Source organism: Serinus canaria, chromosome 7 (genome assembly GCF_022539315.1).
Source record: "Serinus canaria isolate serCan28SL12 chromosome 7, serCan2020, whole genome shotgun sequence".
NCBI lineage: Eukaryota > Metazoa > Chordata > Aves > Passeriformes > Fringillidae > Serinus > Serinus canaria.
The window spans coordinates 19,478,399-19,492,003 of NC_066321.1; the positions used below are offsets into that span (position 1 = coordinate 19,478,399).

A 13,605-nucleotide genomic window follows, 5' to 3' on the forward strand; every position below is an offset into this window, starting at 1 on the left:
AGCTGCAGAATCCGTTTCCTTGTTTCACACCAGCACCTTTAGGAAATGTGAAGGGCATTCCTCCTTTGATAACACTTCACTCTTGCAATTGCACTCAGAGTAGATAGAATTTGTATTTCCTTTCACAAACAGTTGGATGCAATAGCTGCTGCAAATTGCCAGAGTGCTCTTCCTCAGCCCCTCCGACACCTCTCAGTGGTCACAGGAGCAAAATTCAGCCATAGAAATGTTACTGCCAAAGACAGGGGTGTTTTCCACCTTTAAGTTTGTACGTGGTGGGTTTGGCTTTGCTACTTACTGGGAACTGTGTAATTAGAAGTTAGGTTCATAAAATCAGCACTGTGTAATTTGGCCAATCCCAGTTTAAAGGCTGTTTACTTGTTTAGAGGCTAAATGGAAGTGTGTGAAAGGCTAGTGTTGACATCACACATTTTCAAATGCATATTCATCAAAGTGGTAACTTTTTAATGGCAAAACACTGATACTCTTTTTGGTCCTGGTAGAACCAAAAAGGACTCAAAGACCTTATAGTTCTGCTGGGCAGAACTATAAAGGTTTTTCTATTTTTCTAAAGAAGTAAAATTTTAGATCTTTTCTTTACAGTTTTCATTGACATGGGAAGGGGCTTCTAAGAGGTATTTTGCAGTGTCTATTTTGTGGAGTCCAGAACTGGCCATGCCTGACAATAGTGCCTGGAGAAAAACTGTCTGTCTGCTCCAGTGGAAACAGCTGAGCACAGTGAGGGGGTTAAGGGTGGAAAGGGGTTGGTCATCTCTGCAGGAAGCACGGGGGTCAATCCCAAGCACAGTGAACAAAGGCTTTTAATACTAAGCAGTGAAGCACTATGATAATACAGAGGGAAATTAGTCCAAAAGTGAACTACGCTAATCTGAATATCCTTTCCATACTCCATTAAGAATCTTTAACACTGTGCTGCGGTTCACTAAAGAATAGTGTTTCTGCGTCACTGAAAGACCGGTGACAGCAGCATTCCTTAAAGAGGTCACCTCTCTGGGGGTCGCCGGGATCGGAACCAGGACGCACTGCTCTGCATGGGCAAGGTATGAAAAAGCATTCCAGGAACAAAGAACTCTCGGAGAGGGAAGATCTGAATCTGAGATTCGTAGTGCTCCCTGATACCCCACCGTCCGCCCTCTCGGGCTGCCCCGAGGCTTCCCGCAGGCTCAGGGCAGGCTGGCATTGCCGGCGTGGGGCGCGCCCGGCGGCTCTCCCCGCTCCAGCGGGTCTCCGCCGCTGCGTGTCGCGGCAGCACCGGCAGCGAGGACCGGCCCCGTTATCGCGCTGAAGTTTGCGGTGCATGCCTGAAACGGGTTAATCCAAAATTCGGCCCTTGGGCAGCATTTCTCGCTCTCTGTACCGGCGCGCTGCTCCTCCCGCTTCAGCTCCAGCTCCAGCCGGGTTTCTGCGCCGCCGGCGCCGCCCCGCAGCCCCGACAGGCTCGGCCTCGCAGGGGCAGCGGCGCTCGGAGCTCCAGAGAGCTGTGGGAGTAGAGAAGGCAGCAGGTTATGACCTTTACGTTCTGTGCACACACTTACCATCCCTTATGCAAGTAGCTAACGCTAACAAATTAATTAACTCTTCCTGTCTGGCACTGTCGGCTGCCCCCGCCCGGCACATGGCGCCGCCGCACTCGGCCGCCAGGGGGCGGTACGGCTGCAGACAGGAGCGCGCGGCCGTGGCCCCTCGCGGCCGCCGTAGGGCCCGCCCGGCGCCGGGCGGGGGCAGCGCGCGGTGCCACGTCCCCGTCGCGGCGCGTTTGCGGCCATGGGCGCCTCGCAGAGCATCGACATCCCCGGCGGCGGCACCGAGGGCTACCACGTCCTGCGGGTAAGGGCGGCGCGGCCCGGCCGGGCGCCCCAGACACTTAGCCCGGCGGCGGCCCGTGGGCGCGGGGCCTGTCCCGCCGTGGGGCCGCGCTGGAGCGGCCCGGGGGCTCCCGGCGCGGCCCCGCCGCGCTCCCCGCTCGGCCCCGGGGACGCGCTTGGGCAGCGGGGCCACCGGGGCTCCACCGCGGCTCGTGGGAGAGGAGAGGTGCTCCGGGCCCGCGCTGCCGCTCCCGGGTTGGGGAAGTGTGGAGGAAGAATTGGTCCAGAATTAACTAATCGCCGGGCCGGGTCGTGCGGCCGGGTTGTGCCTCCCTTTGACCAGGCCAGGGCTGGTGTATGGGAGGCGATACTGGGTTTGGGCAGCCTTTGAGGGCGAGGCGGCCTCTCCCCCAGCAGACGCTGTTCACAGCCCAGCCCGCGCGTCTGGACTGCGCTCGTTGCTCCCGGGACAGCGCCTCAGGCTTCTCCTGGTCTCTGCATCATGGACTGGACCGGACTGGACTGGACCGTAGCTGCTGGCAGTCCGCAGTAGTTCAGGGGTGTCGGGTCAAGGTGTTCACATGACAAAACACCTGAGGGCTGCGCCTCCAGTGAAAGTATTATTTTTCATAGGAACATTGGTTTTGTATGCAAAATACAAAATACCGTATTAGGCTGCATTCTTGAGGTTCTGTGAAGAGCCTTTTGAAAGCCCTTCCTTTTGTTTTCAGTGAGCAGCAGATTGGCTCCCAGGTGGTGCTGTGGGATCTGAGGCACTGGGGTACGGGATTTGCTGGAGTCAGTCCCTGCCCACAGCACGGTGCCTTTGCCTCCTTAGCCGGAGTGTGGGTGCGCTCACTCTGGCTTCCGTGCTGGGCTGCTGTGTTTGTTGGAATTGGAGCCTTTGGGATAAGTTCTCTGCTTTTGAGAAACACATACTGATGTACTGATCAAATCCAAACATTCTGTTAAAATTTATGTAAGTCACACTGGGTTTTTTCCTCCCTTTTAATATTAACGGTATATAAAAGTCCCGCATTACTAATTTATGTTAGTCCACTTTGTCTTCTCCTTTTTCCCCACAAAAACTTTCCTGCTGGTTGATAAAACTGGCAGAGTTTTTTGTTTTGGTTTTTTTTTTAGCATAGTACAGTGTAAATTTCATTAACTTTTTACTTTGGAGACTTGTAAAACCAGCATGTACTTTGCAGTTAAAGTATCAGATATATGAGATTATATCAGATTTATGAGTTCATACTGTTTGGTTAAAGCATGTTAATAAATTGAGATTAATCTCTTTTATGAAGTAGAATCTACTCATTTTTTCTTGTAATCTTGTTTGGATCTCTTGCCTTTTGTTTTCATTTAGGCACTTTTTTGTTGTGATGTTTTTGCTATGACTCAAAATTGCAGTCTTTGATTGCCAGTCTTTGTAAATGTAATTGAGAGGTGCACATTAAAGGAGATGATTTCCAAGAGGCCATCCTTATTTATATTAAATGCAGGAAAGGACCTGCCTGCTGTTGTAAAAAGACTGATATCTCTATTTTTCACTGCCTTGTTTTACTGATTCCCTGAGATACCACAATAATGAGTGATTACTATTTGTCTATGGACAAATCTTGACTGCATCATGAGCACAGCCTAACAGTTATTGTTTGGGATGTTTTTATTGAAATGCATGTGGCATGCATGAATGTGACTAGAATTTCTCTCTGTAGTTTTTCCAAGTTTAATTTTCCAGTTGCCATTCTGTAGTAAGCTTGTTACAGACAGCACTGGGCTTGCACTGTTAGAGGAGCTCTGCAAGTGCTTTTTTGTCTGCATGGATTGACCTTCAGTAGAACTTGGGGTCAAGCAAAACTGCTCTTTTGTTCTAATTTACTCTCAAGTACATTTTCCTTCTGAGCTCAGTACTTTAATGAAGTAAATGAGAATGGTAGAAGGAAAACAGCAGTAGTCTTCCAGTGTTAGAGATCTAATTTAAGTAAGATCAGATTTCTTTGATAACACCAAACTTCTGTAAATAATGTAAAGTGATTGTGTAAAAGATTCCATTACATGTGGGAAAATAAGAGAAATGTCAGAAAAAAATTTCAATTACTGGAAGAAATTGTTTGGGTAAGGCAGATAAATGAAAATATGTGTTAAACAGCCATGAAACAAAGAGATTACATTGTTCAGTAGGAGCCAAGCACAAGTTGCCAGAGGGATGAGCAGACTGAGACTGTTGCAAGTTACAAGTTTTTTACAGTGAGACTTTTAGACTGTAAAATCTCTGTGCTAAAATAACAGTTTATCATCATAGACACATAGATAGAAATCTGTTTTCTTACTAAAAACTTACAGAGCTTTTTCTTTTGAAAACTGTTTCATCAATAAATTAAATTCAGTTATACAATGCAATGTATTAAAATAACTGACAGAAATCAAAGAGATTCTACAGATCTAGCAGAAATTGCTTATATATGATACATAATGAAATTTTACTGCCAGTTATGGAGTGGGTGGAAGAACTACAAAAAAGCATTTCAGTATTTCTTTGATAATAAAGTAGAATACTGGGAAGAGTTTCTTATGTGGGGAAAAAAGAAAGCCTTGGAAGTTGTGTATTTAATGCTTGAAGCTAAGTTTCTGAAAGTTTAAAAATTAGTATAAGGTAGCTGACTTTCAGAAGTGGTCAGAGCCTTCATCTGCCTCTGAAAAATGCACATTTCAGTGCCTAATTTCATTTGCAGTTGCACTGCTCTCTTGGGGCTTTGAATTGTGACCACTGTGTCGCTGAGCAGACTTCTTAAAATATGTAATGTGCAATGTATAGTGTGTAGGCATAGAATGGTAGTGTTGGGAACAGAGTTTAGCAGGGAAAAACTTCATTTACCAAGAAAGCCTTTTCAGGACTGCAAATTAAAATTGATGTATTGACCTCGAAACCTTTTTCCCGTTTAATTCTTGACAGTGAATTAGAAGTGAAATCAGTGTGTGATCTATGTACTCAGCAGCCCTGCTGTCATTTTGGTGAGAAACTGAAACCCTGCAGCACTATGTGAGGCCCTTTTCTGCCCTCTGATATTCAGTATTTGATAGAGGTTTTCTAAATTTGCTCTTAAAAAGCTCTGGCATTGTGTTGCCACAGCTTCTTTGTATTTTCTGTGCCACTGTTTGTCTCTGTTGTTAGAAAATCATGGTATTTACCCATACAGGTCTGTGACTTGTATTTCTGAAATAACAGCTGGCTTTCAGAGAATTGGGCTTCCCAAGCTGCTGGGGATGGTATCTTGCCTGCAGAAGCATCTGTTGTAAATTATATTACTTATTTCTCAGCAATTATTCAATTACAAAGGCAAGTTACTAAATACCTACTTGGGGCACCCAGCAAAGCTGCATGGAGCCAAATTGCTCAGGAGGCACAGGGTTTATGTTAATATCCACAGAATCTTTATTATCTCCATCCTTAATAGAGGTGGAATCATTTGTGACCTTGTATTTTCTAAGGTCCGTGGTTATCCTTTGTTGCTGTAGCTCCTGGAAGAGACTCCTGACCACAGAGCTTGAAGCAGGGAGCTGTATTGTGCATTTGGCACTGTGTGGTGGGGATGAAGTGGGCAGGTGGTGACTGAAAGTAAGATGGTGTGACAAAACCTGTATGGGGTCAAGTGTGATTGTCGTGCAGGGCTGAGCCTGTCACTTCCTTAAGGAGAAGACTTTTCATGTGGAATGAACTCAGAATTTCTGGGTGCCATTTCTGGGACTGCCTTGTCTTAGTGGAGTGGTTGAATTATTTGAGCTGCCATGGCTGCAAAATTGCATGTCCCTTTTCCTGCAACTTGAAGGTCTGTTAATGAAATCACTGGGTGTACAGATGCCGTCTGTGTCTCAAGAATGTCACCAAGTGATGTTTAATCAGGAGATAACAGCTTGTGCTTACAGATGTGACTCTCCTATTCCTTTAGTAAGCATAAGATAAAAAGCAAGGTCTAATGTTGGTACTACTATGGAAAGATAGTACTTTTTAACCAACCTTTTCAGAATTCATTAACCCTGTCTTTTCACTATAATCTCCTTTCTTGAAACAAATACTTACAACTTATCTGATGCAGCTGTTAAACACTGCTTTTCCCAGGGAGTGGCTACTGCTGTGTGTCATTCCTCAATTTATAAATTACTAATTCTTTTAAAATATCTGTATTTTATTTTTTTAAGGGAGGGATTTTTTGGTTCTATAGATTATAGGATTTTATTTGAATATTTTAAAATTATATATACAAACATTAGTAGCTTCTAGAACTATAGCTGGCAAAAGTAGAAATATAATTCTAATCTATGAATCAGCATTGGAACACTTTTACTAAATTCTTGTTTAACTTTGTTAGGTACAAGAAAACTCCCCAGGGCATAGAGCTGGATTGGAGCCATTCTTTGATTTTATTGTGTCCATTAATGGTTCAAGATTGGTAAGTGTGTTGCTGTTTTATAACTTTGAATATAAACAATGTGTTGAGAATCTGATACTTATAGGTAAACCAGTAGATTTGTTTTATTTAAATGTATATAAAATATTTCTTCTTACTTTAAAATGAGGAAGGCAAACTGCATCAGGAATTTATTTCCTTCACCCTGTAGGAACAGTTCTATTGAGTTTTAGCTGGAGGATAAGACAGACATGCTCTCTGCAGACGTCTGCACCAAGACAGAACTGCCTGCTGATCCACCCCTCATGGCTTATGCTAGTGCCCTCCTAGTTCTGTTTGCTTCCATGAGAACTCACAAACTTCCCATAGTCCAAAGAGGCTGAGTGAAAAGCTGCTGTCAGAGCTGTTGGCTGGGCAGGAGGCACGAGGGGAGCTTCCAGGCAGAACTATCATCAAACAGACCATCATAGCAGTGGAAAAAACCAGCTGTGGGAAGCTCTGTGCCAGTATGCCTGGAGTCAGGAAAGCCTCTGAACCAGCTGGAGTGTTTTCCTTTTTGGAAAGTATGACCTGTTACTGTGAAGTCCCAGGGGTTTTCCAGAGTTGTATTCTAGAATTGTGAAGGGACTGGAAACTTGTTACAAAGCAGCTGTTAATACATGTTCTGGTAAGGTGCAGTGTAGCACCTTTGGAATGCAAGCGTTGCTGTAGAACTGGATGCTTGTTCTGTCAAACACTGACCCAAGCTCTTTTTTAAACATTTGCAGAATAAAGACAATGACACTCTGAAGGACCTGCTGAAAGCAAACGTTGAAAAGCCTGTAAAAATGCTTGTGTACAGTAGCAAAACACTGGAGCTGAGAGAAACATCCGTAACCCCCAGCAACATGTGGGGTGGGCAGGGCCTGCTGGGGGTGAGCATTCGCTTCTGCAGCTTTGATGGGGCTAATGAAAACGTCTGGCACGTCTTGGTACGTATGCACTTGGAAGTATTCACATTACTGGCTTTCTGTCTTTCTGTGGAAAAGTAACTTGCATGGGATATGCAAGTTAACAAGTCATGAGATCAGACTGGTCTCATTGGTCAAACTGGCTTTGATTGATTTTGGATTTGGGAAAACTTTTGAACCTTCTTTGAGCCTTCTGTCAGGCTTTGAGAATTCTCTACAAATTCATTTCCTGTGCAAATGTATATTTGTGACTGTACTGTCCAGTCTTGTATTTAAATGAATGGGTTTGTACAATGTTCAGAGATACTGTGCTTGGTACAACAGAACCATATGGAAAAGGACTGCCATAAGTCAGTGTTTCATTAGCTCATTACTGAGTTGAAACTTGACCAGTTTGTCTGACACTGAGCTTGTGTGAAGTGCATTATCTGTCTGTTCTGCTATACCCTGACACTTTCATAGTGTTTTGTAACTTTCCATCTTAAAACTAGGAAGTGGAGCCAAATTCTCCTGCTGCATTAGCTGGACTTAGACCTCATAGTGACTATATCATTGGAGCAGATACTGTCATGAATGAGGTAAGTATAAAAAAATAAGGTCTTTATTTTTTAAAAACTAAAAATCCAGTTGTACCAGGGCAGTTTGAAACATCCCTGGCTCTGTCACTGTTCAGTGTGAATGGAAATCAGATGCAAAGAGGAAGGAGCTCTGGCATGGTGCCTCTTCTTAAAGGTAATCCTGGAAATAAGAACTGCTCTTAAAAGTCTTCATGAAGTCAGATATAAACTTTTGTACTCTAAAATTAATATTTTGAATAGCAATGAAATCTGGGTTGTGCCACGTCTTCTGAGTTGTGCTAGCAAAACACATTTTAAAGTTGGCCTTTTGACAAAACAACAGCACTGCAAAAACTGCATCATGGCTGCTACCAGAGTCCATTACAGAAAGTCAGGACTAGGATGATTGATCTAATGCCAAATGATAAAATAAGGACAAGAAAGCCCTTACTCATTTTTATCTTTTTGCAGTCTGAAGATCTCTTTTCCCTTATTGAAACACATGAAGCAAAACCATTAAAACTTTATGTGTACAACACAGACACAGATAATTGTCGGGAAGTGGTGATTACTCCAAATTCTGCCTGGGGTGGAGAAGGCAGGTAAGGAGACAATGTGTTACAGGGGGATGGGGCAACTTTCTTACAGCACCAGCCTGAAAACTGCTGGATTTAACTTTTCCATAAAGACATGGAAAGAGTGTTTTTATATCAAAAGTGTTTCTCCTCAGATTATATATTTACTTGAAATTCAGACACACTTACTTAATGAGAGGCATGTAAATCAGTAAATTAGCTAGTGCAGAACTGCAGAAAGTGCAGTGGTTCTTTCTGCATTAAATTCCAAATAGTCATTAGCTTGTGGTATATCCTTGAAGCCAGAACACATCACTGCAAGTAACAACTGAGAGTTTGATTTTGAGCTGTATACCTGGTATAGCTGCTTGGTTTAAATAATAATGAATTTTATTTTGTGCTGAGTATTTGCTAAAGCTACAGAATTTCTTTTCAATTGTTTTGTATTGATTATTTTTCCATAGAAAGTGAGGCAATGTGGGGGCAGGAGGGGAAGGTTGTACAGCATTTACCTTGAAACTTGTTGGTGTCTTGAGTTGTTCATGCATTGCTTGCTATAGTCCGTAGCTGTAAATTCACTTACCTGACTTAAAAATCTTCATATTTTAAAAGCCTAGGATGTGGCATTGGTTATGGATATTTGCATAGGATACCTACTCGCCCATTTGAAGAGGGAAAGAAAATTTCTCTCCCAGGGCAGTTGCCTAGTGCATCTCTCAGTCCCCTCAAAGATGGCTTCACAGAGGTAAGTTGTGGTCCCTCGCCTTTGCCTTGGTAAAAATGGATGATGATGTTTATTGCTTTTCTGCCTCTCTTGGTTCATGTAGAAACAAACCCTAATGATGCAACTTTCTTTTCTCTTTCAATAAGGTTCAGCTATCATCAGTTAATCCCTCAACCACCCTCCCTCCTGGGTCAGCGGGCCTTGAGCAGAGTCTCTCAGGACTTTCTATTAACTCACCTTCAACTACTGTCACTAATGTTCTCAACACAGGTTCGTATTGTAAGGAACTGAGCTGAAGTGCATGGCTTTTTGGACTTTTTTGTTCTCAAAGATGTTTCTAATTGAATAGATGGCAGAGGAGAGAATAAAATTTTCTTCTAAACTTTTCTCAACAAAAAAGGTCTGATGTACTGGATTTGTGCCTTACTTGCTCACAAAATAGTTGCAAACAACTTCTATTAAAAATGCCATGTGTATTTCTTAGAATATTATTTGGCCTATCAGTATCTTAATGTTAAGGCAAATAGTAATTCTCCTGTAAGCAATTATTTATTTGTACTCCTTAGGGAAAGAAGATGAAATGTTGTATGCTTAAAATCGATGTTGTTTCCCTCTGTACCCCACCAGGTGTTCCAACAGTTCCATTATTACCACCACAAGTCAGTCAGTCCCTTACCTCTGTGCCACCAGTTAACCCAGCAACTACATTACCAGGTGTGTAGGTAACGTTTCTTACAACATTTCTGAAACAGAAATCCTATGGGAGCAAGGGAAGAGAGCTGCCTTTTCCAGTGCTTTTTGGGGAGGGTATGACTTCATACAACTTATGCATTTCATGTAAGGTCTCTCTTTATGAAACCTCTACAGTGTGAAGAACTATTTTTCTTGGACAAGTTTCACAGCACGTCTGTGGCACAGAAGAGTGACGTGGCAAAAGAGTTACAAGTTTACCTTTTAAGGTTCCCTGCACAGTGGATGCAGTATTTCAGGATTTCTCAGGAATGTTTTGCTTTGCTGTTTGCAACATTTTAGGAAACCCATTTTTAAAAATCAGCTTGATCACTATTCTACTATAAATACAGAGCTAACAATATAGAATTTATGTTGCAGTTACTGTTTCTGACTTATATAGGAATTTAAACTGGTATACTATAAGTTAGAGTCTTTCTACAGCGTGGTTGTTTCCTGATAATAATGAACATTTCAAACACTGCTATTCCAGAAGTATTAATGAGGGATAAAATAAGGATTGGATAGGATTTTGCTGTGTCACTGGTGTGCTGGCACAGGACTCGATTGTGCCTTCCAGGACACTGAAGGAGTTGTATTTTATGTTTTGCTTGTTATGAGACAGGTAGATAAAGGTGTATCCATTATATAATGCTTGGAGGTACAGCCTCTAACACAGAAAAGATGTGCAGCAGAGCTCAGTGCATGCAAACAAGGGCAGAGAACTCTCACAGAAGCTGAACTTGTTAGTAGTTTTCTATTTTATCTAGGAAGAAAAAGATTATTGTCCTTTTCTTCCCCAGCTGCCTAATCTACCCCTTCCCTAAACTCTGCAAATACAAGGTTTCTGTTCACCTTTTTCTTTGAATAGTATCATTGCTTTTTGAAAAGCAAATTAGAATATCCCTTGCAATTTGCATGGAGGTACTAGTGAAATTGTTCTTACTAAATACTGGAGGGTTAAAATATGAGTGAATTTGTATGAAGTTTAGCTTTTTTCAGACTTAAAAAAAAAAAAAACCAAACCAACAAATTTGCATATAGCTGACCTGAAAGTTCTTTGAATTGGATTATGTCAGCCTTCATGGCAAATGAATTCATGGGTAGGTAAAGATGGCTGGGTTTTAATAAAAATCTCTATACAGTAGCCTTACTTTAAGACTTTTCTCCTTTCTGTCTTCTTACTGTAATATTAACAGTTTATTTCTGAGTTAGCCTTTTCTGAAATAAACACAAAGTACAAATAGAGTCCTTGTCCCAGAAATGAAGCTGTTCTAAAGTGGAAAATTCAGGAGCAGAAGGATGTTCCATAGCAAACAGTGATGGAAGGGCACGTGTTGCATCATTGTATGTTTCTCTTCTACTTTCAGTCCTTTCTGGCTTTGAAAGTTCCTTTGTCTTGCCTTTTGATACACATTTTTGTGATTAACTCAAGTCATGAACTAAGTAGAAAAGACTGATAACAGAGTGATCAATATTAGGGATCAGGTAATACTGTGTATTTAATCATATTATTATTGTTTGCCACTCAAATTGAGAATGGAGAACTTCTGGTATAGTGCTGTGGTGAAACAACGACCTTTGTTGAAAGCTGAACTTGGAATGCAAACCCTCTAATTCTGAAATAAGATTCTGCTTTCCTCAGAAAAATCTGAGAGGTTTGGGATTATGTATTTGCTAGTCCAGATTTCCCACAGTATGTATCTGTTCTCACTGTGCAACTTAAAAGCTGAAATTCAGGTCAATTTGCATTCTCCCATGTAAAAATTATAATCAAGATTTAAAGCGCATTTTAACTTACAACAAGATCTAAGAAACAGTTAGAAAAAGACAATTTTAAGTTTTCAGCTGTAACTGTTCCACTCTTCTCTTAGGTCTGATGCCATTACCAGCAGGGCTTCCTAACCTGACTGATCTGTCCAAACTTAATTTACCTGCACCACAGATTGTTCCAGAAATGATACAGCCTGGTATGTGCTTCTGCAAACTGAAACTCTGTAATTAGAGTTATCCTTGACAGTCTAATTTAGAGCCATCTGGGGGAGTCCTGAAGGAGATAAATTAAAAGTTTGTCTGAGATGGGAGTGGATGTTGGTGCCCACATCAGGTAGATGAGGAATATGTCTTTAGGTAAACTAATGGTAAACTTGTGTCTGTGTTTAGATGTTTCTTTTTTTTATTACCTGATTTATATCTCAGAAGAAATTGTGCCAAAAGTAAAAGTATATTATTTTTGGGTAAAAGAAAATATGAAGTGTTTTCTTGTAAGATAGATGAGGAGATTGGAGCTCCCTGAACTGAATGCCAGAATTATGAGCTAATAATAGATTTATAGTTTTGAATTCAGCAAAACTGCTGAAGGTACTCATGGAGCAAGCAAAAAGATATTGGAAGCTTGAGTGTAATATGTTTTTTGTTAACTTCTTGTTTCTGACAGTTTCAGTCAAGGCCAGAAAAATCTAGTCATCAGTGTTAATGCATTAAATACCTAGTCCTCTGGGGAGGTACAAGAAACCTTGAATTTACTCTTCAATTCTGAAATCTGAAAAATGTCAGGCTTGAAATGAGCCTGCTGAGTCAGTGCTGCACAACCACCACTGGAGCTGTCTGTGCTGTGCAGCAGCTCACTGCCTTTTTTTTTTCCCCTTTTTTCTCTTTAGGTTTGCAGCCCCTTCCCCCTTTGCCGCCTCTGCATCTAATGGGAATAACGCCTCTGTCAATGCCACCCAAGGGTGTTCCTATGCTTCCTTTGGTCACAGAGGCATCTACAGTGCCTACAGATTTGCTTCCCTCTATTACTCAAGCTGGAAGCTTTTCCATCAACCATGGCACTCCTGAAAATGCAGAGGAGACCTCTGCACTCACCTTGGATAGTGCTACTCCAACTTCCAGGGCAACTATTGTTGACAGATCAAATGAATCCTCTGCAGCTAATGAAATAACAGCTGGAATCACAGATACACAAGCTTCTGAATCATAACTCCAGATCACTCTCTTGGATTGGCTTGGTATTTATTTAGCCATGGGATACATATTTGAAAAGCAAGCTATCATTAATTTCATACTAGTTTGTACTTAATCTTTAGAAGTCCTGTAAATAATATGGAGGTATAATAAAAATAAAAGGGGATTTATAAAGTGTGGGGGGAGGAAGAACTTGTATGTTACCAAAAAAAGTCAAGGTGGTAAATAGAGTTTCACTGCCAAACTCTGAGGTATATGTTTTTAATAGAGGCTAACAGCCTTACCCTGCTAGGCTTGTCCTTGCTTATAATTAGCAATTTTTGCTTCTGACAGAAACAAAGCGGGTCCTGCGTGTGACATTTACGTACCGTAGTTCTTGTTCTTTGCAAGTATCTTGTTTCTGCAGTGGGGATGAGAATGTTTAGTCTGAGTTGTGAATTTTAACGCTGCAAAACTTCCACCTGAAGATTTTCTGTTAAAATTGGTGAGTGGCCTGTTAACTGACATGTTGTTATTCAGCTTGTACACAAACCTTTGTCTTTAAGCTCTTGAGAGATGCTCAAGCCATGTTTCGTGACTACTGCTGCGTTGTTTCATACGCCCACTGTAAAACGGCATTTGGAAGGGAATACATGGAATGTTAAATGTAGCACACAATTTGGCACTTCATGACTACTGTAAGATGAATTAATGGATTAAGCATACGTATAGCAATAAATTCCTGGAATTTTATTCTTTGTGTGACAAAATAGCTTTTTTTTTTTTTTAATGCTTTAAATCTCATTTAACTTTTTAGCTTAGCTCTCTTGAGCACAGATCTGTAAAAGGGCCCCCTTCCAGAGGAATGGATCCAAGAGGGAACGCCAGA

General features: G+C 41.7%; 1 protein-coding gene across 1 annotated transcript; it reads left to right on the forward strand.

Annotated features, from left to right (window-relative positions):
* The first annotated feature begins 1,725 nt into the window (after nt 1-1,725).
* Nucleotides 1,726-13,469, forward strand: GORASP2 (golgi reassembly stacking protein 2). The gene is made up of 10 exons (XM_030241699.1): nt 1,726-1,848; nt 6,200-6,280; nt 7,006-7,209; nt 7,680-7,766; nt 8,217-8,347; nt 8,933-9,065; nt 9,191-9,314; nt 9,672-9,758; nt 11,648-11,743; nt 12,434-13,469. Exons 1-10 carry the CDS (start codon nt 1,786-1,788, stop codon nt 12,751-12,753), a joined length of 1,326 nt encoding a protein of 441 aa, XP_030097559.1. The 5' UTR covers nt 1,726-1,785; the 3' UTR covers nt 12,754-13,469.
* Nucleotides 13,470-13,605: the final 136 nt, after the last annotated feature.